The sequence below is a fragment of the Saccostrea echinata genome, unplaced genomic scaffold (assembly GCF_033153115.1).
Source record: "Saccostrea echinata isolate AGI-Se365-2 ecotype Australia unplaced genomic scaffold, CSIRO_AGI_Sech_v1 ptg000007l, whole genome shotgun sequence".
NCBI lineage: Eukaryota > Metazoa > Mollusca > Bivalvia > Ostreida > Ostreidae > Saccostrea > Saccostrea echinata.
In genome coordinates this window covers 3230012-3256865 of record NW_026889756.1, presented here as the reverse complement: position 1 = coordinate 3256865, position 26854 = coordinate 3230012, and the positions used below count along the sequence as shown (strand labels likewise).

At 32.9% G+C, this 26854-nt stretch overlaps 4 protein-coding genes across 4 annotated transcripts; all 4 read left to right on the top strand.

Moving 5' to 3' along the window:
* Positions 1–593: 593 nt before the first annotated feature.
* LOC133180853 (uncharacterized) lies at positions 594–5970 on the top strand. Its single transcript, XM_061315303.1, has 6 exons — positions 594–666; positions 972–1069; positions 1437–1499; positions 1713–1843; positions 2065–2212; positions 5535–5970. Exons 1-6 carry the CDS (start codon positions 594–596, stop codon positions 5703–5705), a joined length of 684 nt encoding a protein of 227 aa, XP_061171287.1. The 3' UTR covers positions 5706–5970.
* A 2034-nt stretch (positions 5971–8004) lies between these two features.
* LOC133180852 (lithostathine-1-like) lies at positions 8005–11911 on the top strand. The gene is made up of 5 exons (XM_061315302.1): positions 8005–8051; positions 8175–8275; positions 8500–8599; positions 11361–11592; positions 11857–11911. Exons 1-5 carry the CDS (start codon positions 8015–8017, stop codon positions 11894–11896), a joined length of 510 nt encoding a protein of 169 aa, XP_061171286.1. The 5' UTR covers positions 8005–8014; the 3' UTR covers positions 11897–11911.
* Positions 11912–13751: 1840 nt separating this feature from the next.
* On the top strand, positions 13752–17200 carry LOC133180851 (hepatic lectin-like). Its single transcript, XM_061315301.1, has 5 exons — positions 13752–13849; positions 14167–14267; positions 14626–14719; positions 16603–16828; positions 17115–17200. The coding sequence occupies exons 1-5, from the start codon at positions 13816–13818 to the stop codon at positions 17137–17139; spliced, it is 480 nt and encodes a 159-aa protein (XP_061171285.1). The 5' UTR covers positions 13752–13815; the 3' UTR covers positions 17140–17200.
* Positions 17201–20166: 2966 nt separating this feature from the next.
* LOC133180849 (perlucin-like protein) lies at positions 20167–23074 on the top strand. The gene is made up of 5 exons (XM_061315300.1): positions 20167–20228; positions 21519–21622; positions 22208–22298; positions 22553–22805; positions 22978–23074. The coding sequence occupies exons 1-5, from the start codon at positions 20192–20194 to the stop codon at positions 23015–23017; spliced, it is 525 nt and encodes a 174-aa protein (XP_061171284.1). The 5' UTR covers positions 20167–20191; the 3' UTR covers positions 23018–23074.
* The last annotated feature ends 3780 nt before the right edge of the window (positions 23075–26854 follow it).

Sequence of the window (26854 nt, the reverse complement as noted above, 5' to 3'; positions counted from 1 at the left end):
ATAAAGTGGTATTTAAAAGAGGTGTACGATTTCTTTAAACCTCCTCACTGATTTTAAATGTGCTTTAAAGCCTATATTATAAGATTAGACATTTTGATATTAAATTTTATGTTTTTTTTAAGGTGAAGTTTTGTACAATGAGACTGTATACAGTACACCATTAGAGATACAAAAACAAATTCATTCATTCCGGAAGATATCGATTGAGCGATCAGCCAAGTTTAAAGGCCTAAATAAAAATAACAAAAGTTTAAACTATCAAAATTTCCATAAGCGCCGGGCGTCACAGTGGTCAACGTAGACAAATAAACATAAAATAAACTTCGTTTAAGACATTTTATCCACACATAAGGCAAACACTTTGTACACCCCGACACCTTGAAACTTTTTAAAGGAGAATTTGCGTTGGTTCCACTAGATGGAGGCCCATTCAGATTCTCTCAGCTGTTTCAATGTATGCATTCAGCCCCTTGATTTTAAAACGACATTGTTATTTGATCGGAGAATTTTGAAACGACAATGAAAAACTCATTACGAAATCTGGGTCTGTACATTTACGAAAAGTTGACGAAGATGAAGGAACGGTCCTGACGATGCGTGAGTTCTGTAGAAGGAACCGTGAGAAGTTGATATCTGGTCTCTTATCCGGAAGTCTCTTAACGGGGGGTAAGTCAGAGAGAGAGAGAGAGAGAGAGAGAGAGAGAGAGAGAGAGCACAGGAATTTTCATCCCATGTGTTCAAGTTATTTTTATTAAAGAAATTTGTTTTAGAATAGGAAATTCTTTGATTGTCCACACATCTGACATTCTACCATTCTATTTTTATTGTAAAGAGGTAGTTATTCATGAAAATTATTTCAAAATGTATCTTTACATTACATACTATATATATTACACTGCATGCATTTATATTATTTTGTCAACATGCAAAGTAAGGAATTGATAACTTAATTGTAGTTAATTTAATTTTAGATTTAATTATAACGATCCTTGCCAACACTGGGTTGTCGGAGCCCGTGTTTCCGGACACGTCCACCACCGGTCATATATTTCTCTTCCCTATCGTAGTGGTAAGTCAGACATACTACATTCCTATATAATAATGAGAAGCGACTGCTAGCATCTGTTTATGTTGATTAATTCCCACGAAGGAACGGTTTAGAGAACATACAATTTCTTTGTATCAAATCCACAGAAGCTTCCCCCATTTTAACTATTTTTAAATTATTTATCGTCAGCAAAATCTTCCGAAAAATTATAAAAATATTGTATAAAGATTAATAATTTTAGTGAATGCGAGTCACTTAATTTTTTAAAGATAATTTTTCAAACCTTTCAAAAATGACAAGGCATCGAGTTTTAATAGTGTTGATAATAATAATTTTATGAATAATCCTATATTTTGTAAAATATCCCCCCCTTTCTTTCTATTTCTAGTTTGGAATATCTGGTTTTCTGGGAGTAATCTTAGCTATTTATAGAGATGTCATGAAATGGCTGGTAAGTATTCATACATGACAATACAATGTACAATGAATTATAAATTCCCTTCCACTTCTTAATGCCAATTTTTATGTCATTTTGTGTTTACACCTACCCTGCATGGTAAAATCAAAATAATAAAATTACATTACTGGATCAAAAAATGACAATCTGATAATCTCGGTGTATGTGATTCAGTTATTTGTATAATTTGTTTTGTTTCTTTTTCAGTTAAACATTCACGCCGCCTTTCTTGTACTCACTCTTTTGATCTCTATGACGTCATTCATGGCGATCTCCAATAACGTACGAACTTTCGACATGGAAAGCTGCTACCTAAACGGGACTGTGTGTGACTGCAGGTAATCATAAAAAAACATAAATAAATATGATTAAAAATATTGATTTTGTATGCTACTGATTTTTTTTTTATTATTTATTAGAATTTTGAGCCTGTACGATAATCATACATTCATATTCAGAAGTTCTAAAGGCATTCTTATCCTCTAAGAAGTAAAGAAATATAATTTAAATTTTTTGTATGGGTAAAAGTAGTAATAATTTTTTATCCTATATTTAACAGGGATGGGACAGAAATGGTAGTGGACTGTGACACCTTGTATCGCCTCCACGTCGTTATTTTTATCATCATTGTTATGTACCTCAGCTGTATGCTTCTTTGTTTGGTGGAGAGCGTCTGGGACGCAAAGCGCATGTGCTGCAGTGACGAGGTAGGTTCAATATTAGTGATTCAGTGATGAGGTAGATTCAGTATTAGTGATTCAGTGAGGTAGGTTCAGTATTAGTGATTCAGTGATTAGGTAGATTCATTATTAGTGATTCAGTGATGAGGTAGATTCAGTATTAGTGATTCAATGATGAAGTAGGTTCAGTATAAGTGATTCAGTGATGAAGTAGGTTCAGTAATAGTGATTCAGTGACGAGGTAGGTTCAGTATTAGTGACTCATTGATGTGATAGATGCAGTGATAATGTAGGTTTAGTACGTATTAGTGATTCAGTGACGATGTTGGTTCAGTATTAGTGATTAGGTGATGATGTAGGTTCAATAGTAATGATTCAGTGATGTGGTAGATTAAGTATTAGTGATTCAGTGACGAGGTAGGTTCAGTATTAGTGATTCAGTGACGAGGTAGGTTCAGTATTAGTGACTCAGTGATGAGGTAGTTTCAATATTAGTGATTCAGTGATGAAGTAGGTTCAGTATTAGTGATTCAGTGACGAGGTAGGTTCAGTATTAGTGATTCAGTGACGAGGTAGATTCAGTTTTAGTAATTCAGTGATGAGGTAGGTTCAGTATTAGTGATTCAGTGATGAGGTAGGTTCAGTATTAGTGATTTAGTGATGAGGTAGATTCAGTATTAATGATTCAGTGATGAGGTAGGTTCAGTATTAGTGATTCAGTGACGAGGTAGGTTCAGTATTAGTGACTCAGTGATGAGGTAGGTTCAGTATTAGAGATTCAGTGATGAGGTATGCTCAGTATTAGTGATTCAGTGATGAGGTAGGTTCAATATTAATGATTTAGTGTTGAGGTAGGTTCAGTATTAGTGATTCAGTGATGAGGTAGGTTCAATATTATTGATTCAGTGATGAGGTAGGTTCAGTATTCTTGATTCATTGATGAGGTAGGTTCAGTATTAGTGATTCGGTGACGAGGTACGTTTAGTCTTAGTGATTCAGTGACGAGGTAGGTTCAGTATTAGTGATTCAGTGACGAGGTAGGTTCAGTATTAGTGATTCAGTGATGAAGTAGGTTCAGTATTAGTGATTCAGTGATGAAGTAGGTTCAGTATTAGTGATTCAGTGATGAAGTAGGTTCAATATTAGTGATTTAGTGATGAGGTAGATTCACTATTAGTGATTCAGTGATGAAGTAGGTTCAGTATTAGTGATTCAGTGATGAAGTAGGTTCAGTATTAGTGATTCAGTGACGAGGTAGGTTCAGTATTAGTGATTCAGTGATGAAGTAGTTTCAGTATTAGTGATTGAGTGACGAGGTAGGTTCAGTATTAGTGATTGAGTGACGAGGTAGGTTCAGTATTAGTGATTCAGTGATGAGGTAGGTTCAGTTTTAGTGTTTCAGTGACGAGGTTGGTTCAGTATAAGTGACTCAGTGATGAAGTAAGTTCAGTATTAGTAATTCAGTGATGAAGTAGGTTCAGTATTAGTAATTCAGTGATGATGTAGGTTCAATATTAATGGTTCAGTGACGAGGTAGCTTCAGTATTAGTGATTTAGTGACGAAGGTTCAGTATTAGTGATTTAATAAGAGGTAGGTTCGTATTAGTGACTAAGTGATGAGGTAGGTTCTTATAGGTGATTTAATTTTAAGGTAGGTTCAATTTTAGTGATTCAGTGATGAAGTAGACTCAGTATAAGAGAGTGACTCAGTGACGACGTAGGTTCAGTTTTAGTTAGATCTCAGTGATGAGGTAGGTAGAGTTTAATATCAGTAAATAAGGGACGAGGTATCGAACCTGCCTCGTATTAGTTATTGTCTCAGTGATGAGGTAGGTTTGGTATTTGTTTGTGTTTCAGTGATAAGGTAGGCGGAGTTTAGTATCAGTAAATACTGCAGTGAGGAGTTTAAGGCGGGGCTAAGTATCACAATTCTGAAAAAGACGACATTTACTGATACTGCAGTGAGGAGTTAAATGTGGGGTTGAGTATCATTTTTTTCTGACAAAGAGGAGAGTTAGTATTACTGTAGTGAGGAAATATAGGTGGGGTTAAGTATCAATTACTTCTGATGCGTAGGGCAGTTAGTATTAATGAAGTAACAAGATATCTTGGGGTTAAGCATCAGTTATTTTTAACAAGGACGACAGAAGTATTATGTAGTGACGAGCTAAGCAGGGTTAAGTATCAGCATCTTCGCTAGCCAAAGGTTTCTGATACGCTACTCTCCTCATAAACCCTTGGCATACGGTGCTGACAAAAGACGGGATTGTTTTCGTCACGTGATCACAATTCTTACCAGGTTCTCACAGATTGCGTCATCGACAGAAATAAAAAGCGTATTTAAAAACAATAATGTTTTTTAAAGAATAATTAACAAGAAGGTATTGAGTTATGTTAATTTGTTATTTAAACATGTTAAAATGCAAATCTACATCTTCAGTATAGATTCTTAATCACATATTTTGCACGCAGCTTAAGATGTTGGATGACACCATATAGCTATTCATAGAATGGCATGTTATCTTACGGATCGTTGTTTACTTGCGTTTTTCAGAGTCAAGATATATCCCGAACGCAAATATCGTCATTTACAAAAAACAATTTCTGATTGGTCGAACGATGTCGATCAACTCCAATCACAACTTGAGAAAAAAATCCCAACTTTCTTTAACACCGTATGCCAAGGGCTTATTAGGAGAGTAGCGTATCAGAAACCCCTGGCTAGCGAAGATGAAGTATCAGTTACTTATTAATATTACTGCAGTGATGAAGTAGAGGGGTTAGATTTCAGTGAGAATGTATGGAAATTCGTTGAGTATAGTTACGAAATTGGTTTGTTTTCAGTCTCAATATGTACCTCAGTGTTGTAATCAAGTGTCTAATTTTAGTTTTGAGTTTATGAAACAGACAACGATTAAAATTTATTTTGTGAAGAAGGCTGGGAAAATGTCAGTGAGTGGGACTTTATATGAGATAGGAAGTTACATGTAAGTTTGTCTGTATCAGTTTGTGACTGGCCCAATGTAAGTTAATGAGATATTAATTCATAGGTAAGTTGGTTCAGTATGTTAGTGAGAAAAGAGCTCAATAGCAGTTAATTACGTCTTGTAGGTAGGGGTGGATGAGGACTCAATATCTGAAAGATTGAAAAAAATAAAAAAAAATTGCTGTTCGAATTGTGATCTATCAAAACGATAATATACTATTATTCAAGTCCTAAAATCAAGCTTACTCATATATTTTGATGCAGGTGTTTACCTGGATCTGACAATTAATTTCTATTAGATAGTGCTTGCACTAATCAGGTTACCATCTTTAAATAAAGTATTATTACTATTTTTATTATTAGATAGAGGATATTCCTGGTGTCTTAGATGACGATGATGACAACGACGACGAGAAAACAAGCGAGAACAAAATTTCCAAAAATGTGTTCACTTTACAGGATAACCTTGATGTTCCTACACAACAGAGGAAAGACAAACAACAGGGGACAAAAACTGCACATAGGGTGGTTTAGAAAATGATAAAATCAAAACAAATTAAACGCAGAAGAACTAGTTGATACAATTAGATGTGTTGTATCATGATTGGTTCAGTTCAACAGAGGAGGTCGATCTGAGGAGGCATAGAAGTTTTGAAAAAAAAGTCGTCACATGAAAATATTCCGCAAATACTACAGAACTGGAAATGTCGTTGACATTTCCTTACCAGATGTGTTCATTGATGGACGTGTTGTAGCCTGGCTGAGCCTGAGGCTCAGAACAGTAGAAGATTGCGCAGTTTGAATCAGTATTTTAATTTTGTATTACAAAGTTTGAGAATTTTGAGTTTTGAATAGAATAAAAATTAAGAAAATGTTTCATTTGTTTGAATTTTAAATCTGGAAAGTACGACAGATTTAATTAGAATCATTTATTTGTGCATATTTCTTGGGTCATAGTTATAAATAGTGCTCTTATAACACGGTCTTAGTTTTAACCAAATGGGACCGTGAGAGTTGTCTTTCTTGCTATTTTATATGCTGGTGTATCCAGATGTAATATTCAAAATAATTCTACATTTTTTCTGATTTCCCTGCTGATTTTTCCTCACACAAGAGCATAATTATTCATAGCAAATTCTTTCCCTGCTAAACCTATTATATTTTTTGGGAATATACATTTGCCATGTCCCTGAGTATTTACAGTTCGGGCCAGTATGAGTTTGTTAAAGTATTGGTTTTCTCCTTAAAATATATTGAGAAATATATCAAAATAAATAATTACACTTTTTAAGAACAATTATTTACAATCTATGAATAGGCGGTAATCAATGGCTTCATTTGCCATAAATTTCAAATTATGCCGGAGAAAACTCACAATTTACTTATAATAGGAATTACATGACTAAACTTAATGACCAATGATAATGCGACAATACAAAAAGTTCGCCTTATGTAAATAGGTTATAGCAATATTATTCAAATAATAAATCTCATTGTTGCCATGGTAACACAGCATAAAAACACAAAAGTTTTGGTTCAGTTTTGATTAATACACACATCATGGAAAACAGAGATGGAGAATTGTAGTTTTTTCCTCAAATACTTTTATTGTGTATGACATCAAGTCTTCCACTTTTTTGAAACATTAACTGTTACTTTTCTGCAATCCTAAAAACTTGAAAATGATGGGACTCTGAACATGTTGAAAAATGCTATAATTCATACTTCAGGACATCTTAACATGGCATCCATGACGAATATTTTTATCATTGCAAAGTTAAAGAAATTCTGTAAATAATTACAAAGCAAGGCTCTTAATTCATTTTTATCCCATATCATTTTATATAATATATATATATATATATTTTTTAAAATATAAATTCAATATATGTATTCTCAAAAAACTCCCAATTTTTTTTTGGAAAATCTAGTCACTTTTTTTTTCAAAAATAAATAGCATGAATAGCATTTATAATTATGTCAACTAGACATATCCCAGTGACTCGAAATATAAGACAACACAGAGTCTCCACATCTCTTTTATATTTGGATGTTTTACTGACTACAGACAATATGGGTCAATTAACAATTTAACTTAATAACGAACTGTATGACAATAGTTCTTCCCTCTTATTAAACTTCCCCTATTAATGTAGTAATATTCCACAATTATTTACATATAGTGTTTACTTCTCCCAGCTGATTTGATCCGAGTACGATAAGTTTTTAAACCATGACAGGCCACTGACAATTAAGTTCATATTACAGGGTTTTCTACTTTCACCTTTGAAGGCAGCATTTTCCCATCAGTTGTTAGGCCCATTCTTTTTATACCGATTTTACTACTGATTATTCCGTTTATCTCACTCGTACAGAGGACTCACGGCGGGTGTGACATATCAACAGGGGATACTTTCTCCTCATAATCACCCGATCCCACCTCTAATTTCTCCAAGAATCCATGTTTAGAGCCCTGTTCACGATTTGCTTTCTTAAATGGGTTTATGCATTTTATCAGTATTTCGTTATCTTCACATTTTCTTCCAACAGTTTCATGGTAGGAATTCTTGGTACATAACTTCATGGTTAATTAAGAAAGCTCATTAGAGAATATTCAAATATCCTTGTAAATCGAAATATTAAAGATTTACTAATCGAAATATTAAAGATTTAGTAATCTTCAGTAAAGATTTTTGAGGGAATCTGTCACTAAAAATTTATTATGATACTGCATAAATATAACCCATATTTCAGCAATAACATTTTTACCTGCCTTTGGCACCAATGTACAGATAAACAAAGCCTGGTTCGTGACCTGTATTATCGTAGAGTTCATTACAACAATGGCAGACCTGGTGAAAATATGTGTACTGTTTATTGGTAAGAATCTTTTATGTACCTTATTGTTTATTGTTGATATGTTATGTACTTATAATTGTTTATTGTTCGAAAGATTGTAAATACTATCCGGTTAGTAGCATTCCTCTTATTTTGGTTCTGCAGTGTTGGCTGGGGTTTACACTTCCTGCCCCAGAGGCTGGACTGGTGTAGGTGAATACTGCCTGATGTTTGCAAAAGACCACGTGACCTGGATAGATGCAGCAGTATGTCATTTTTAAGATTCGCCATTAAACAGTTGTGAATTATAGAGTTTATATCATATCAAGATCTAAATATTTTCTGAATTTACAAACTTTAAATTACAAATGCTTTATACTATCCCCAAACATTAATTAAAAACCATAGTTGAGTACTGTTCAACATATAACTGCCTGACTTTATTACATAATTTCTGTATGAAATATGATTTCATTTATTTTTATTTCAGAGAAAATGTAAACAAAACAATAATTCACTACTTGTGACAATTGATAACTACGAAAAGATGTCCATTATCAAAACTATTTCTAATGCTTTAGCGAGTCCTAGTAAGTATAAACTGAGAATTTATTAAGGATGACGTTTACTCAGGGTTTTAGTTTACTGAAACGGAATGCTGTAAAGTACAATATGTAAAACCAAGAATTGTTCTAAAAATAGCCATGTTATAACTCTATATCAATTGAAAAATTTAAAATTATTTGAAAAAAAAATATGCAAGAACAAGGTAAATTTATGGTGATGCAGAGGAAATTCCGAATAGATTTTAAATTTTCATTTTTGTTACACAATTTTTTTTGGCAATATCAATCATAAAGTTAAGATTCCATGTGATTGAAAACATCAATTTATAAATATCACCTGTGTTAAAAGCTCATGTATTATCTCAAATAATTGAATGACATGCAACGAAGAATTTTAAAAAATTGAAAAAAAAAGCATTCCAGACAACATGCTTCAATAATTTGATCATTGACCTCATATAAATTTTCTAGACCACTGGATTGTCATGAAAGTAGCCAAAAAGATATGACGTCATTGTAAAGAAGTAATAATTGATTCAGTAAATTCTGTCATTCTGTTGTAAGTGAGCCATATGAGGTATTAGGTCATTTTTTATATAGATTCATGTAACAATTTGTTACGTGCATCCCTAGAAACAAATTATATATTATTAATCTCTTTGTATATTAATTTCAAATATATTTTATCTTAAAAATGAAACTTTCGAGTTTACAAGCATACAAACCTATTTATATTTTGTTATGTTTCTGTATGTGATATCACATTAATAATCATTTTGTTATGTTAATATGATTATTGTACTGAAAAATAAGTCATTATCTTAAATACGAGGGTTGTCCCAGAAATACGCGAACTTTTTCAATATCTTTTGTTTCAATAATACTTTAAAGTTAAAAATTGGCATACATCATGACCAACAGTTTTTGAATAATGCATAAAATTTTCAATGAAATATATAAATAATATTTCCATCTCAGGTAAAGGAATCTTACAAAATAACTGTCGGCGCAACACTGACGACGTCAAATCGTAGCCCGTGGCGTTTGTGAATTTGCTTTGGAAATGTGCTTCTGATAAAATTCGTTTAAGTATAAATTCGGCACTGTATTTGATTTTCTTTTATTTACCAAGTAATACATCTCAAATACTAGTGTTAACAAAAGATTACAGAATTAATTCTTTTAGTTCATAATTTCTCAATCCCGATAATAAACCTAACAGTCCACATTGTTTAACGACGGCCTTCACTTAGGCCTATGACGCCCAGCTCCTGACTTTCAGTTTGTCTTCATTTTTGTTGGTCTACAGAACGATCTTCTATCGGATAACCAGTCAAGCAACCCCCAAACCTCTTCGACTAGGGATAAACCTGTGTCCGAGATATATGTTTCCGTTTTTCCATCGTTAACATCTCTTTTATCTTATGGGCAGGAGTCATATCCCGCTCAACACATTATTGCTTAATAATTTGGTGCTCCACATTATCGCCAAACGTCACCATTTTTGACAATATCTAAATAAAAGTGTTTTGGTATATAACGTCATATATTTGTCATTAATGATGTCATATTGATGAATTTTTGTAAACGAGTACACCAGATTAATGCGTATTTATGGAGGTAAATTTTGTGACATTATATTTCCTTATAGCCTGGTAATAAAGAAAACATTATTGGATATGCTTCTTTTTAAAGTCAAAAATATTGCCGTGCCCCGACTACCTATATTTAGCACCCTTTAAATGCTGTTTTTATATACTTAAGACATCACAAGCCTAAAATATTTTGTCAAAATACCGAAAATATCATTTTCTAACAACGTGCAAAACATTAGTAGTTTTGGGCGAATAGTTTCTGAAATATTCAAAAAGTTCGCGTTTTTCTGGGACAACCCTCGTATTTGTTTTTTCAGGTTCATACAAATGCTATTACTTTGAAATCTATTTTAGAAATATATATGTTTTTGAATTTGTACACTTATACAGTATTCCGGGTGTAGCGTGGTTGATAGTTTTTGATACAATGAAAAAAATTAAGATAGCGAACAGTGATTGACATCATAAATCCTTTAAACAAAAAGAAAAAAAAATATGAACAGGATAAATTTCTAACCCCTGGAAACACCAGAGGTGGGATCAGGTGCCTTGGAGGAGTAAGCATCCCCTGTCAACCAATCACACCCGCCCTGAGCCCTCTGTATTGATCAGGTAAACGAAGAAATTCGTTGTCAAAATAATCATAAAAACAATGGACTAACAATTAGCATGAAACACGTCAGTTAAATTATACCGAACAATATCTTACACATATATATATTTGTAAATGAAGTCATTGTAACGACCATAGAATTTGCAAAATGCTAACTTTTAACAAAATCGTTGATAGCCCTGTAAATCAGCTTATTTTTCAGTAGCCTGTCTAGATTTAAAATTGATCGTACTCAGAGTATCCTCTTGAATACCAAACTAGCTGAGAGAGATTGCCACCATGTGCAGGTGAAAGAAGAATGCTACCACATAACTATACATGTAATAGATATTCTCTGTCATAGAAAGATTTTGCCAGTTAGTATACTAGTACTTGATACAATTTAAAGTTTGACCATTACTACACGGTTCTTCTAACATGTATATCTCTAGATAAACTCTGTTGACTAATTACAAGATGGTAAATCCTAGAGATGTGACAATTTTCTGTTGACCAATTACCAGATACATAATCTCCTAGGTATAGATGAGTAATGACAAACTACTGATGAGTAATTATTAAATGGTAAATCTCCTAGCTATAGGTATGGCTAACTTCTGGGTGGGTGGTAACGACTTTGGAGTGGAGGGAGAATGGAGATGGGAGGAAACAAACCTAAGGATCGGCCCTTTTACAAACTGGGCCCCAGGAAGCCCTAACGGAAACTCTTCAGAAAACTGCATGCTTGTTGGATTCGATCACAATAATACGGACATATACTGGAAAGACGCAAGATGCACCACTCGCCATAATTACATTTGTCAGTTTAGGTGAACTTTCTCTTTTACTATTTATTGAACCATTTTTTCTGGAATGTCTGCATGGATCTTCTTGACTGCATGGGTCTTCTTCCGTTTTCTGTCCGACTCACCGTCCATTTATCTTGTTAATTTCGGCCAAAATAGGAATGATTCAAATTTTTATTTTACTGTTTAATGCCCAAGATTTGATAAAATAAAGTACATGTGATATCGTAATAAAAAATGAAGAATAACTTGCCAAAATATGTCTTACACTATTATCTATTTTTCCAGACTTTTCAGCGGAGGTTCAAACATCATAGGACGAAAATAAAAACTACTCCCTTGTACAAAATAAATGTTTTCAAAACACGTCTATTAGTTTGTCTTTTCAGTTGAAAAAAGACTAAAAACGAATACGAAAAAGGAACTAAACATACAATTTTTGGATTTTCATCCTTATAATAGAGAACTGTCTGTTTAAGAAATAAAAGATCTTTGATCATAAAACAATTAGATAAAATGAAAAAAGGGGAAGATAACAAACGAATCTGGAAACAGGACATAAAAATGGACCTCTGGAAAGGAGATGGGATCAGGTACTTAAGAGGAGTAAATATCTCTTGTCCACTCGTTTAAAATCAGCTTTTCGTAAATTCTTTGGTCGTTATATGATCGTGTTAGCAAATATAACCTATCATTGGGTCGTATTTGACTGACAAATTTTAAACCAATCGTTGAGTCTTTGTTTTTATACTAAATTTGCCTACGGAATATTATGTCTACCTGATCTATACACAAGGTTCACAGCTCGTGTGACCGGTCGACAGAAGATGTTTACTCCTCCTATGTAACTAATTCCACCTCTGGAATTTCCGAGGGTCCGGATCTGTTCAAAAATTCGTCTTTTTTTTTATTTACTGGATTTTTGAGATTGTTCACTGTTTGTTATCTTCACCTTTTACATTTGATTCATTAACTTCTAACCTCTATTAACCTCTAACCTCTATTAACCTCTAACAATTGTTCTATTTTGTTTTTATCAGGGCTGGAAAAGAAAATGAGAGAAGAATGTTAATTCTTATCTCAAGCTTTCCACCTATAAAGTCCTATTTCACTGCACAATAAATTGTTTTGCAGTCTTATTGAAAATGAAGATTTGATTCCAAGAAAATTAACAATGTGTACTTGTTTTAACTGTTTTCCCTCCATTTCTCTTGATTTCCTTAATTGTTCGATTGTCACAAAGAAGACATTTAAAATACTTCTGTCTTTTGTCAAAAAAGCGAAGGATTTTCAGAATTATTAATGACAAAGATGAAGATAACAAACAGTAAAAAATCTTTACATAATAATAATACAAATTTGTGAGCAAGGCATAAAACACGGGCTCCTGGAAATTTCAGAGGTGGGGATCAGGTGCCTAGGAGGAATCAACATCCCCTCTCTACCAGTCAAACCCGTCGTGAGACCTACATGTTGATCAGGTTGATGGAAAAATCCGTGGTCAAATTTATATAAAAAGTAATGATCTAACAAATGGTATAAAAGATGTCAGATAAAAAAAAGACCCAAGGGTAGCTTCTATTTACAAACAAAGTCATTATTGCGACCATAGAAACATCGAAAAAAAAAACTTAAAAAGAGGTTGGTGAATTCCTGTAAAATCTACTTATTTGTAAGTAGCTGCCTCGGTTTAAAAACTAGCATCCGTAAGTTCTGGAGCCTTTGTTTATTTAAAGAGATTTTTATCTGAAATTTTGCAATTTATGAATGACAATGAACGTAGAGAATACTTAAGTCAAAATTTCCGTTAGAAATCTTTTGAATTAGTTTTGGAAAAAAAAAATTCATCGTGCTTTCATCGAATATAAGCATTGATTTTAAATAAGCTGTTTGTTGAACAACAAAAAAAGATACTTATTCAAAATATGACTTATTCTTTTATTTTTTCTTACTTTAAAGGCCTAGGGACCAGACACTTCACTTTTGTGATGTTGAGTCATACAGGTCATATGAATGTAAAAAAGCAGAGAATCATTGAGAATTTTATCAATAACAGAAAATGTGATACATAATTCCCTGTGTAAGAGTTATCTAGACTAATTCTTGTTTCTGATCTAGATTATTAGAGCGGTCAGTGGAACCCTTTCACGTTAGGTTGTACTTTCTGAAGTACAAAGATAAGGTACAGGATTAGACTGACAAAGACACGAACAGGGCCCTCTGTAGAACAGACGACACACACACAAGATGGCGACCCTTCCCGTACTCACTCTCCTCTCTGGTATGTAATCTCAACATTTAATTTGTCTCTTTGTCATTTATTAATTAGTCTCTAATTCATTAATTAGATATTATCAGTGGTAAGAAATCAGAGAATATAGGCCTTTCTTGTGTTAGAGATCTTTCATTATGGCAAAAAGGAAAATGTTACGTGAAATTTACCTCGAATGAACATAAATTGAAATTTGTGTGTTTCAATTTGACATTTGTAACGAAATTAACTCGAAAACATTTCACGAATTGTTCCGTCCTTTAAAATACATAGTAGAATTAACTCTGTTTCTGATATTACATTGTGATACCTGAATTATTTTCCAGTACTTACTGTGTGTTTCGGTGATTGTGGCTTGGGTTGGGCTGAGTTTAACGGAGAATGTTTGTACTTCAGTCATGATAGACACACCTGGGCAGATGCTGCTGTAAAGCGTTCTTTTTTCCCTTTTTTTCAAAATTGAAATGAACTCCTTGGCAAATGCATAGCAGCACGAATAACTGCTACGTATAACGTTCATGCATGAATTAAAATGAAGTTATCCCTTTCCTTTATACCTACTGTTCTCCTTGAAAATGATTTACAAAGCACGATATTTCTTGCACAAGACAAGCTAATAAAAACAAATTTAAGCTCAGTTCAAACGATGTTTAGCTAGATTATCATAAGACACCTGAAATGAAAACACAGAAATGTCTCTTAAGAATAAGGAAAGAAATGTTGTTGAAAATATATAAATATGATTCATACAAATTACACATTTTAAAATAGTTTTTGATTGACAGGCAAAATGTCACAATATGAACAGAAGTTATCTGGTAACAGTGGATAATCAACAAAAGTCAGACTATATCAACATGTTCCTGAGTACTCTCCATCGTAAGTGTAACAGTTCCTCACTAACCTAAATTGTAATAATGTCTACATCAACATGTTGCTGAGTGCTCTCCGTCGTAAGTGTGACCATTCACCACGAACCTTTATTGTAATTATGTCTACATCAACATAATTTTAAGAGTTTGGCAATTCATCATTGACCTTAATTGTAAGTATGACTATTCAAAATGTTCCTATAGGTGCTCTCCATCGGAAGTTTGGCAATTTAGCATTACTTTTAATGAAAATTGATCACCCTGGCTTACTAATATGTGATGCAACTTACCATTGCCCTTAATGAAAGGTATAACAATACGTCACTGTCTTTCTTCACAAATCGGAAAGTTGCTGACTGTAGATCACTATGGTAATATTTAACTGCCCTTCACCCTTAATATTACATTTTTAAAAAGGATATTTCTTGCTAACCACAATGAAATTTAGGTAATTTATCAGAACCTTTTCCGGTAATTATATCTATTATCGTAAATCCTGCCAATGAAATATGGAGATAACGAAAAGTATTTAAGTTCAAAGTCCATTTAAACAATAAAAATCGGGAACAGAGCAAACACGGATGTCCAAAAAACATCAGAGGTTAGATCAAGTGCCATGGAGGAGTGAAAACCTGCCTTGTGCTTCTTGTCACGATCGAAAAAAAACGGAGAAATCCGTAGACAATTCAGTGTGAAAATAATGGCCTAACAATTAGCATGAAAAACGTCAGTCAGCATTTGACTTAATGATAAATATTTTTGCTGACAAGGTCATTGTATCGACCATAGAACTTACGAAATGATGACTTCAAGCGAGACTGTTGATATCCTTGTTTCATCAACTTGATTGTCAGTAGCTTGCCCCGTTTTCGAAATTGTTCATACGTAGAGCATCGAATCAATTGGGAGACAAAAACCCCATATGCAGGTGATAAGGGTATATTGCTACATAAGTAAGGGAAATGACGATTGAAAAAATGAAGTCATCACGTTTATCATAAAGCTTTATTGTTAGGTTTCCGTTGAAGTCTTTTCTAGTAAAATATCCAAATATGAAACAGATGTGTCAGACTCTGTGGTATCTTTTATTTCAAGCTCACTGGGATATATCGAGTCGACATTTGAATGGAAGTAACTTTTGTTAATTGATAATACGTCGTCGATAATGTGGAGTTGAAGGCCACAGCAATTGTTTTCCTCTTCTCATGTGTAAGATTTTGAATAAATTCTGCTTCATATGAATATAAAAAAGGTCTTCTAATAATGGAGTGCAATTGGTACCCTTGGAAATTCCAACAGATTGTTGGAAGGCCTGATCTCCAAAAACAACATAGATATTGTCAATCAGAAACTTAAGCATCTTTTTAATATCAACTTCAAAGTACTTTTGTGTATAATCAAAATGTTTTCAACAAAATAATTTTGCAAATGACCAATGACAAGGTAAGTATATTTACGAGCTCCATTTTTATTGAAAAAGCAGCTGTCTACCATGTCAAAAAGCCTGGACTTTCATTTATCGTGAGGAATGGTTGTATAAAGTGTTGAAAAATCGTAAGTTTTGATGTTATTGATTTTTTTTTAAAATTTTGTGTTTTCAAATTTTTCTGAAAGTTCCTTGGATGTGTCCTTCCAGGTAAGTCTGGAAATATAAAAATAAATTATCACTGTCCTCACGGTAAGTTATTATCACTATGATGAAATTATCACAATGACAAAATTATCACTATGATGATATTATTACTATGATGAAATTATCATAATGATGAAATTATCACAATGATAGAATTATCACTGTGATGAAATGATCACTATGATGAAATTATCACAATGAAGAATTTATCACCATTATCCCTGTTTAATGCAGGTATTTTCTTAATGTTTTAACAGATTTCCATCAGTCGACTTACTGGTTTGGTGCGACAGATTACATCAAAGAGGGAGAGTGGCGATGGAGTGAGACCGGAACAGGAATAGGATCCTTTAACCAATGGGGACCCGGATATCCGGACGGAAACAGAACACACGACTGTCTGCTCCAGGTATTCAATGGAGATAATTCTATGTGGATCGATTCCAATTGTGCCCGGCCCCATTACTACATATGTGAACACCCGTAAGTAGACAAATTGGCAATTCTTTATTGGGAACAAAGATATCCCAAAAAAAAAAAAAAAAAAAAAAAAAAAAAAAAAAAAAAGCAAAAGTTACTAATAAAAAAAACTATTCTATTTCAATTTACATGCAGTGAAAACTAACAACTTGGGACTTAATAGGTTTATATTTGTGCACCTCTTTCTATACATTTAAAATAACCTTAAAGAAGTTTGAGATCCAATGTAAGTCCTTTTGGAGGAACATATTTATGTATTTTTTCTTCAATTATCATTTTCTATTTACAGAGCCCCATCATCTGTGATTGGCTGATTGTATGACCCATAATGAGAATTTTATATGCTCTAGATAAGCTAAATAAAACCACACACAGAGTAGTATTTATATGTTATTGTATCTGAGAGTAAACAGTCGGTGATCAGCAAAGTGGTATTTAGATTGATGAAAAAGGTGAAGATAAGAGTTTTTTCTTCTTGAATAAATTCTGCTTCAGACGAATATAAAACACGTCGGCTAAAAATGCAGCACAATTAGTGCTCATCGAAAATCCAACATTTTTTTTTGAGCAATCTCCACACACTACACAGATATTGTCAATGAGGAACTCAGGTGTCATTTTAAATATGAACTTCAGAGTACCTGAGTGAAGAACCAGATTGACTTGAAAGTAGAATAAACCAGTAGAACATTAGATGATAAGTAGAATAAACCAGTAGAACATTGGATGATAAGTAGAATAAACCAGTAGAACATTGGATGATAAGTAGAATAAACCAGTAGAACATTGGATGATAAGTAGAATAAACCAGTGGGACATTGGATGATAAGAGCAAACGATGACTTACTTCTGTCGAACCTACCTGTATGGAGCTTAGAATGATATCAGAGAAACACATAAAACAGAGTTTAAATTTCATTGAATTTAGAATTACTCATGAAATACTGATGAAAAGCCGAACAACATTGGAACTGCAATCGGACCTATGGAACTAGGATCGATTACAATAAAATCTTTGGCATTTAGATGTACTTAAGTAAAACATATGGAACATAGATTAAGTAAAATCAAATAAATGAAACCTAAATAAACAATAATGGCAACATGGTATTCCACAAGGTCACTAACATACTACTAGCAAATTAAAGTCATTGCAGATCAATATGTACCTAGATTTCTATAAACAAAATATTAATTAGCACTCATGACAAAGCATGTCGAATTAAATCCATGCGTTTGAAAGTTCAATAAGAATTAATACAATTATCTAAATTAAGAGGTACACAGGAAAAATATCCACATGTGTTAAATATATGTTTGGTTTCACATGTGTTTAACATATATTTTGTACATGTATTAAATATGTGTAGATATACACATGTGAAATATGTGTTTCATCTATATGTATCTATAGATGAGTGGAAATAAAGACAAGAGGGAGACTATTCAAAATGAATTTGTTCTAACTGCGTATCCTTTTGTAACAATTTATCATAACATGTTGCATAATATAACTGTTTTATTACAGTTTTCTCTCTCAGTAGTGAGGAAATTATAGTGTATTTAAAAAATGGGATTCAAATTCAATGTCTAATAATATTGAAGATTCGGTAAATGTTAAACGTATAACTACAATATGTGTTAGTTGAATCAAAAAGAGAATTTACGAAGGTTGTCTGATAGAATTGTGGATATCGTGTTTTCTTTTATATAAAAAAAGAAAAAAAATCAGTTTGTTGAAATTTTCAGACAATTAAGTGTTTATCTATCATATTTGAGCATCACTTTTTGTAATAAAATATAGACAAGAAAAAGAATTCTGATATGAGAGTATATGAAAGCACACAAAGCTTGGACCTAAGGTGCATGTCCAAAAAAATCACCAGGAACACGAAGGCATTATTTCACAATAAAACACAAATAGACCAGGTTGCAATAAAAATTATCATATTTTAAGACACTTTCTATTATGTCGTGTATTTTGAGAATTTCCAGGCATTCGCGTAATTTTTGGCAGTTTTCCGAGTAAAAGGAATCACAATTGATGAAAAATGGGCGACTTTTGATGACGTTACGGTGCATCTGAGAACTGTTAAATTAAATGCAGATTTAGGAACGACACCTGTACAAACTTTTTAATGAATTCAGAAGAGGGACAAATATAAGAATACCACTAGACCTTTAATGTATATATGGCATTGGGGGCTTTTAAGAGGAAGCTGTGGCAAAAGTTCCTATGATAGACAAAAATATACAAATAAACGGCTACTAGCAGTAATGAAAGACGGTATCAAGGCAGACAATCGAAAACTAACTGTTTAGTTGTACCTAGTGAGTGTACCGTTAATAACACATGCACTGCTGCAAAACTTCAGAAGGTCTCTTGTAAATGCAATATCGGTCACTCGCCAGCCTATAGAATGAAATTCATCAAATGGTGTAGGTTGTTCCAACTTTTTTTTTTTTTTTTTTTTTTTTTTTACAGATTATCTAAATAGAAAAAAATCCATGACGTTGCAGTAGGGGCAATTTGAAGTTATTATCTGTACACCATAAGGTTGTATCACTTATCAAAATATATAAAATACCATATGTTTTGCCTTTTTTAACAGAATCTGTTTGAAAATTGCTAATTAATTTATTAAAGGTTAGGGAAAAGTTAGAAATCAGCTTTGATTTTCGCTCATTAAAGAATTGTGCACGATTTTACCGGACAATCCTAGAATTTCGGACCCCTAATATTTGGAAATGTTGACTCTCCTATCGTTATTGAAATACTATCAAATTAACTCCGAACATACATTTCATATACTTTTAGACGAAAAATATGGATACCAGATGTTCTGCGTTGCAGTTGTAGTGTTTTTATTTAGTTAAGGAAACCTTCCTGACAAAGTTAAAAAAAGTTTTAAAAAAAAGAAAGTTGTGTTTACAAAAGGTTTGTTCATCGAAAAATTTGAACAAATACCTCAATTTTACGTTAAGAAAGAGGAGTAGCTATAGAGGAAAAGGTGGTACTTTGAGGCTTGACCCTTAAGGTTAAGAGGAGCTTCGCAGTAGGTAATACCTGCCTAAAATGTATTATATACATCGTGAATAAATAATCCTTTTCCAGCTTTTATACCAAACAATTTTTAATATTTTAACTATTTATATCATTAAAATTAAATTTTCGTTTAGCATTAACTCAGCATGTCTATAAAATAAGTTCCTCATATCTTAAAAGTGTACACGAACTTGTAGAAACAAGTTTAATAACTAGATAGACCACTATGAACTAGTAGTATGTGAACATGTCACATTTTCTAGATAAGTGACGAGCAATTCCGTCAGACACATCACGATTTCCAGGGCATTCTACAGAACATGGCGTCTCTCTCAGCATCTCTGCTTGTCTCTATAGGTAAACTGAATTTCATACACATAATTTTACTCATTGTTTTTTTAAGCTTCTAGGAGTGCAGTAACTTTGTATAACCATCTTTTTTATGTTTTTGTTCGTAACCCGGTGTAGTTTTTAGAATATCCCTCCTGCTTATCAATAAATTCATGTGATGATCTTTGAATTGCTATTCTGAGCAAGTAGGTAAATAAATTCTAATAGAAGTATTTTAATTCAATGGTTACTGTTTTTTATGTGCAAAGCACCTGAAAACTGAGATTGTTGTATACATTCATTAAGCTGCTCAGAACGTATAATCTTTGAATCAACGTTTTGAAAAATAGCAAACAAGGAAATTGCAATGGATACATAGAAACACTAAGATATAATGGCATACGATAAAAATGTTTTAAGAAAACCTGAACCTATTACATAAATTCTGGTCAGGGAGTAATTGATCAAGTAATTGAAAAGCAGAGAGACTCTGCACTTCCGTTTCGATTGCATTTTGAAGGTTTAGCGTCAATGATGAGTTAAGTTTATCAGGCAAAAAGAAAAATAAAGAGATGTGTGTTATGTCTCTATTGCAACTTTGCAATAAAATAAAGATTACAAATGACCACTAAATTTAAATGCCAATAATCTATCTAAACTATTACACTTCAGTTATAATACAAAATAATGCATTCATTGTCGAAAAAGCATCAGTGCTTTCATTCTTTTCAAACGTTATGCTTTTATGAACAGTGTAAAATGGTATCAATGATAGATACATGTATATCCTATAAATTATTGATAGATAACATAAGACCATAAGAATATATGATAACAAAAATAACATATTAATTTTGGAAAATGTCACTTTGTCCATTTGGGATTAGGAGAAAAACAACATATTTTCAGAGTACAACGTTAATCAAAATTCTATTTTTTGTAAGAAATGGATGTAATGATGTTGATAAAAGGATTAGAGGAAATGAGACAAACATAGTATTTTTCGGTGAAGAGAACCTCACGAGGAATTCAAGGAAAACACTTTATATATAAACTCTTTTCAAACCTTCATCAATTCTTAACAGATAACTACAGATACATAACCAAACGGCTGTAAAAACGCCATATACAAATAAATAATATCAACTATATTTCAGATATTTTAAAGTATGTAGCTATCGGTAAATGGAAATACAATGTAATTCTGATCAGGTTTTTCCAAGCTCTTATAACACATTTTTTTGAAGTACATTTCTTCTGATATAGGTGTTTATGCGAATATTACTAGTTATTTTAGAATGTTTCTTCTCTCGAAAGTTGTCCTGGTGGTAGTAGACTCTAAATGCCCTCTGGATTGGGTGGAATTTGATACCAACTGTATTCAGTTCACGAAAACACAACAAACATGGACAGATGCAGCTGTAAGTAAAGGCATATTAATGGAGAAGGACTTTCGGTTAACTCTGATATTATTTAATAACTAATTAGAAAATTTCTTTTTTAAAGTAATCATCTTCTTCAGGGATATTTGATTTATGTCCTTCAAATAAAGCTTATTTTACCATCTTCTGTTCGAAATTGTCATAATTTTAGAAAAAAGTCCTTTTATGTGATGAGAGAGTCGTCATGTTTTTAGTCAATAGAAGATATTGATGTACTGATAATTAGTTATAAAACATAAAAAAAACCCAGTCAATCATGATCATAAATAGAATATTAAGCATAATTCAAGTAAGCAAGTAAAAGGAGAAGAACTTGCTCCTTACTTAAAAAAAAACATTTTGAATTCCTTTTTTTTCTTTAATTAAAAAAACACTTTATGTCATTTGAGATACAAAACGTGCATGTTGAAATAAACATCTAGTTTTACATCAGAACGCAATCGTAGACAACAGAATCTAGCAGACAGATTGCTGCTTTAAATGATATTTCCTGTAGAACGCCTGTCACAGTATGGGTGCTTACAGATTGCTGCTTTAAATGATATTTCTTGTGTTTTCCTGTAGAACGCCTGTCGCAGTATGGGTGCTCATTTAGTGACTGTTGACACAGAAGCTAAAGATAATTTTATCAAACAGTTCCTCAACGTTTTTGCAAGTAATTATTATTTTCATTTTTGAAAAAAAACTTTCTTTTTCTTTTATTATGCAAAACAAAGATCATGCAAATGTTTTCACAAAAACATTGATTTGTTCAAAACAGAAATAATGAACTTCTGTGAAGACAATTTAGTAATATTTTGGTCTGCGCTATCGCTGTTCATGAATATGAATATCTAAAGAAATTGAAATATTAGATAAATTAGAAAAATCAAACAAAAAAGAGAAAAATTAAGCCATTTCGATTTCGAGGTGAGAAACTGACCCACTGGTGGATTGGAGGAAGTGACTTTGCTGTGGAGGGAACGTGGCAGTGGATAGCTGGGGGAACAGTGGGTTCCTACAATGGATGGGGCCCAGGACAGCCGGACGGAAATAACACGGCTAACTGTATGTCCTACAAATTTTTCAACCACACGATAATAGGCTGGTCTGATGACGTATGTGCCCCTCATGTTCACCATGGACATCATTCTCACCTGCCTGGATACATCTGTGAAAAACCGTGAGTCATTTGCAGACCTTTGCCGCTGTGTAACTTATAATCCTTTCTTTTTTCCCATTGATATATATATTTTTCATGCATCAACTTAGCCATCAATGATGTTTTAGTTGTTCATAATGCGAAATTTTTGTAGTTAAATACGGTGTTAATAATGTCAATATTATTTTTGTAGGCTTTCATCTTTCGCCTCGGCCTCTGGTATTGTTGGATAATCTGAATTTATGTAGAATCAGCTGATCTTGTCAGTCTTTATATTAAATCACAATCAACACACTTATCTGTTTCTAGAATCGGTTGATCCTGAAAGTCGTTACTTACTTATGTAAAAGATGAAGATATCTATTAATAATCAATCTCATAAATCCACTAAACAAAACGAACTGTGAACAGGGCTAAAATAAGGGCGCCTGAAATTACAAGAGGTAGAATCCGGTGCCTAGAAGGAATGAGCATCCCCTCTTGTCTGGTAAAACCCCATTAGCCCTGTGTAGTGATCAGGTAGACGGATTAATCTTTAAATATGTCAGTCAAATGATAACGCAATAATAGACTACATTTGATAAAATTTTCATTATAACGACCATAGAATTTAAAAGATGCTGACTTTAAACGAGGTTTTAAAATCCCTGTAACATCCCTCTAACATCAACTTAATTGTCAGTAGCCTGTCTCGGTTTAATAACTGAACATACTCAGGGCATGCCCTAAAGTATCGAATAAGTTAGTTAGTTGGGGGACACAACCTATGCAGGTGATAGTGGAACATTACTACCTAAACAAGAAAAATTGACGATGGAAAAGCTGCTGTCATCTCGTTTGTCATACAGTTTAAATGTCAGTTAGCCTTTATCCTCTAAGCAGCAAAACAACCAAATATGAAACAGATGTGACAGACTCTATGATGTCTTTTATTTCGACTTCACTGGGATACGTCGGGTCAACATATGAATGGACGTAAATATTGTTAATAGATAAAACGTTTAAAAGCTCAAAAGCACAATCGACACACTTAATTATCTGTTATAAACTTTGTTTTCTCTGTTAAATATAAAACGCATTGATCACAAGCTATTCAGGAATAATTACAGCATTGAAGTTTGAAGAAGGAGAGAACTAGAAGTTTTACCATCTGTAAAATCATCGGTTATTCATTATTTCCTTTAAGACGAGCTAAGAAATGACATGTTATTAAGTAAATAAATTTTTTAGTCCTTCATAGATTTTGTACAACACTCGTAATATTACGTATTTTGTTTTGTATTTTGTATTTTTCTTATTTCTCTTTAACTTAAAGTGTGTTTTCGATTCAAGTTAATGAAACTTTGCTTATAAATATGAAACAAATCGAACGTGCAAATGAGTTGAGAACAAATTCTCGCAGATTTGATTATTAAGATGATCTTATAAAGTATTGTGATCAGTAAGGCAAGAGCCAATCAAGTACAAATCTCAAATGAATCACATATGATTTCTGAGAAATGATTTCCTACAGTAACTGAAACATTTTAAAAAATTAATTCATATTTATGATTTCTTGATTTCAACAAATAGGAATACTTATTTCAAGGCTTTAAATGTCTATCCTGCTTCTTTTGGTTATATTTTCTTGTAAATTTGTATCCATTGACAACAATTGGAACCATGATTCTTTTTAAAGATTTGAATGAGAAATCCTGAATATCTGTTTGACTTATTGTAGACACTATGTTCTTGAAACAGTCTTTTTTTTTAAAAAAAAATAAAATCCAGTTTATTCCTATTATAAATATAAATCTTAATGGCGTTTCGATTTTGATCCAGTGACAATGATTTCATGGAGACGCGTTATTGATTTTTGGTGTATAACGCCGAGAAGTCAATTTTTCAGCTTTTTAAGAGAAATAAATTTTTCAAAGTAAATAAAGGTTCCTCAAAGATTTATCAAGATTGCTGCACGGTAAAGGTAAGAATGATAACTAAGAAGGGTTTAACTGTGTGAAATTAGACGAAACACGATACTGACATGTTAAAACACTTAAATTTGAAATAAAATTGTATGTTTATTTAATCATCTTCATCACTTTTTGGAGGGGGGTCCCACTGTTTAATGCTGCTTTAGACTCTATCGTAGCCTAAATATCATTCAAATACCGTGCCCAATCCCACCTCCCCCACTCAACCCCTCTATCACGCGCATTTTTTGTTGCAATAGAGGAATATTCTAACCCCTCCTAAACTTTAACAGGTAAATAAATGTTTTTTCTCTCGCTTGTCATTTTTTGTGGCTGTCCCTTTTCATAAATGCTGCTACAGGCCCGTCCTGAGTTTATGTATCTCACATGAGGATCCTCACAGTCTATGAGTTTTTATCAACCGGATATGTTTCTGTGAAAGTCGGTAACAAACCTAAGTAATGATGGATAGCGGTTTGATAAAAAACTGAATGTTCACAAAATATGGGAATGTTTGCATATCTCTACCATAAAATATAGAGATAATCAAGCTCAAAAGATCATTGAAACAACACAAATCGGGAGCAGAGCAAACAAAGACTCCTAAAAACATCAGAGGTGGATCAAATGCCATGGAGGAGTAAGCATCCCCTTTCGACCGGTCACATCCGCCGTGTTCTCATTGTCATGATCGGAACGGAAATATTCGAAGATAATTTAGAGTTTAAACAATGGCCTAACAACTAGAAGGAAAAACGCCTGTCAGCATTCGACTGAATGTTAGATTCTATTTGCTGACAAGGTCACTGCATCGACCATAGAACCCGCAAAATGATGACTCCAAAGGAGACATGCCCGCCTCACCAATCCGCCTGCCAAGAGCCTGCCTCGCTTCAGAAACTGCTCGTATGTGGAGCACTCCCCCGTGCATGTATAATTATTTGAAGCCCTTCTGCTCTTGAGAGGAATTGTTTTCATTTGTCAAACTTTGAGCTCTATAGTGGCCCAATCTAGACTCAAGGCATATAAAAAGTTTTAAAAATATATACGAACTTAAATACAAATTTATTTTATGCAAGAATACAAGTACAAAATAAATACAATATAATAAATTAAATGGAAGGAATGTTTAAAGAAAGAACAATTATCGTTGTATTGCTATTATAATTTGTACTATTAACAATCAGTAACATATATGGATAAAAATATTCACTTACATCAAACGCAAGTCATAACTTAAACAAAAATTAAAAAAATAATAATATGGTAAATACATTGAAACTTTGACTGACCATGGAAATCTACTCTAGAACTTGTTTTGGGAGTTGGAGCCTTTATATGTATATAGTCTTCTACTCTATACAGGGAACAATATAGGAATATACGAATAATATTTCCACTTAATATCATCCTATTTGAGAAAATAAAGTCTAACAATTTAAATTCATTACACATGGATTTACGTTCGTAAAATCTGCTATTTACTACAGTAAAAAAAAAAAGATACTATCATGAGTTATAGTTATCTGTGTTAAACTCTGGTTTACTATAGGTTGTTTGCTTCAAACCCCACAATTTATAAAATCTAATTGGATATAATTAGAAACCTTTGAGAAAAACATTGCCAGTACAAAGATCCTTACGTCGCGGGATAAATACCATTGCAGGACGCGGAGACCGCTTCCACGGATGAGATCGCATAGACAGATGTCCTGAATAGCAGAACGTGCTGGCAAGAAAAGGATCCCTCACTGCTCGAAGGCCATGAGGCCGAGTACAGGTCTAAATTTGCAACCCTCTAACGGCAAGTGGTGGTGTCTCAATATGAGTAGAAACATCTCGAAAGGACGTTAAACAAACAAAGAAATATACACAATTTTAAAGAAACAGTAAGACAATTAGACAATTACTGCTGCAAGATCTGTCGCAACGATTTTTTCATTTTTCTTAACTGACTTTAAACTCGGAAAAATATTCAAATATTCTTAACATGTTCCTTTTAAATTCATGACGGCAACATTTTATTTTGGTGTCGTTTGATATACATTATTCCTTAAACATTTAAAAACAAAGTAATTGACATGCAATGATAAACCATTAGGATACAAAATAATCCTA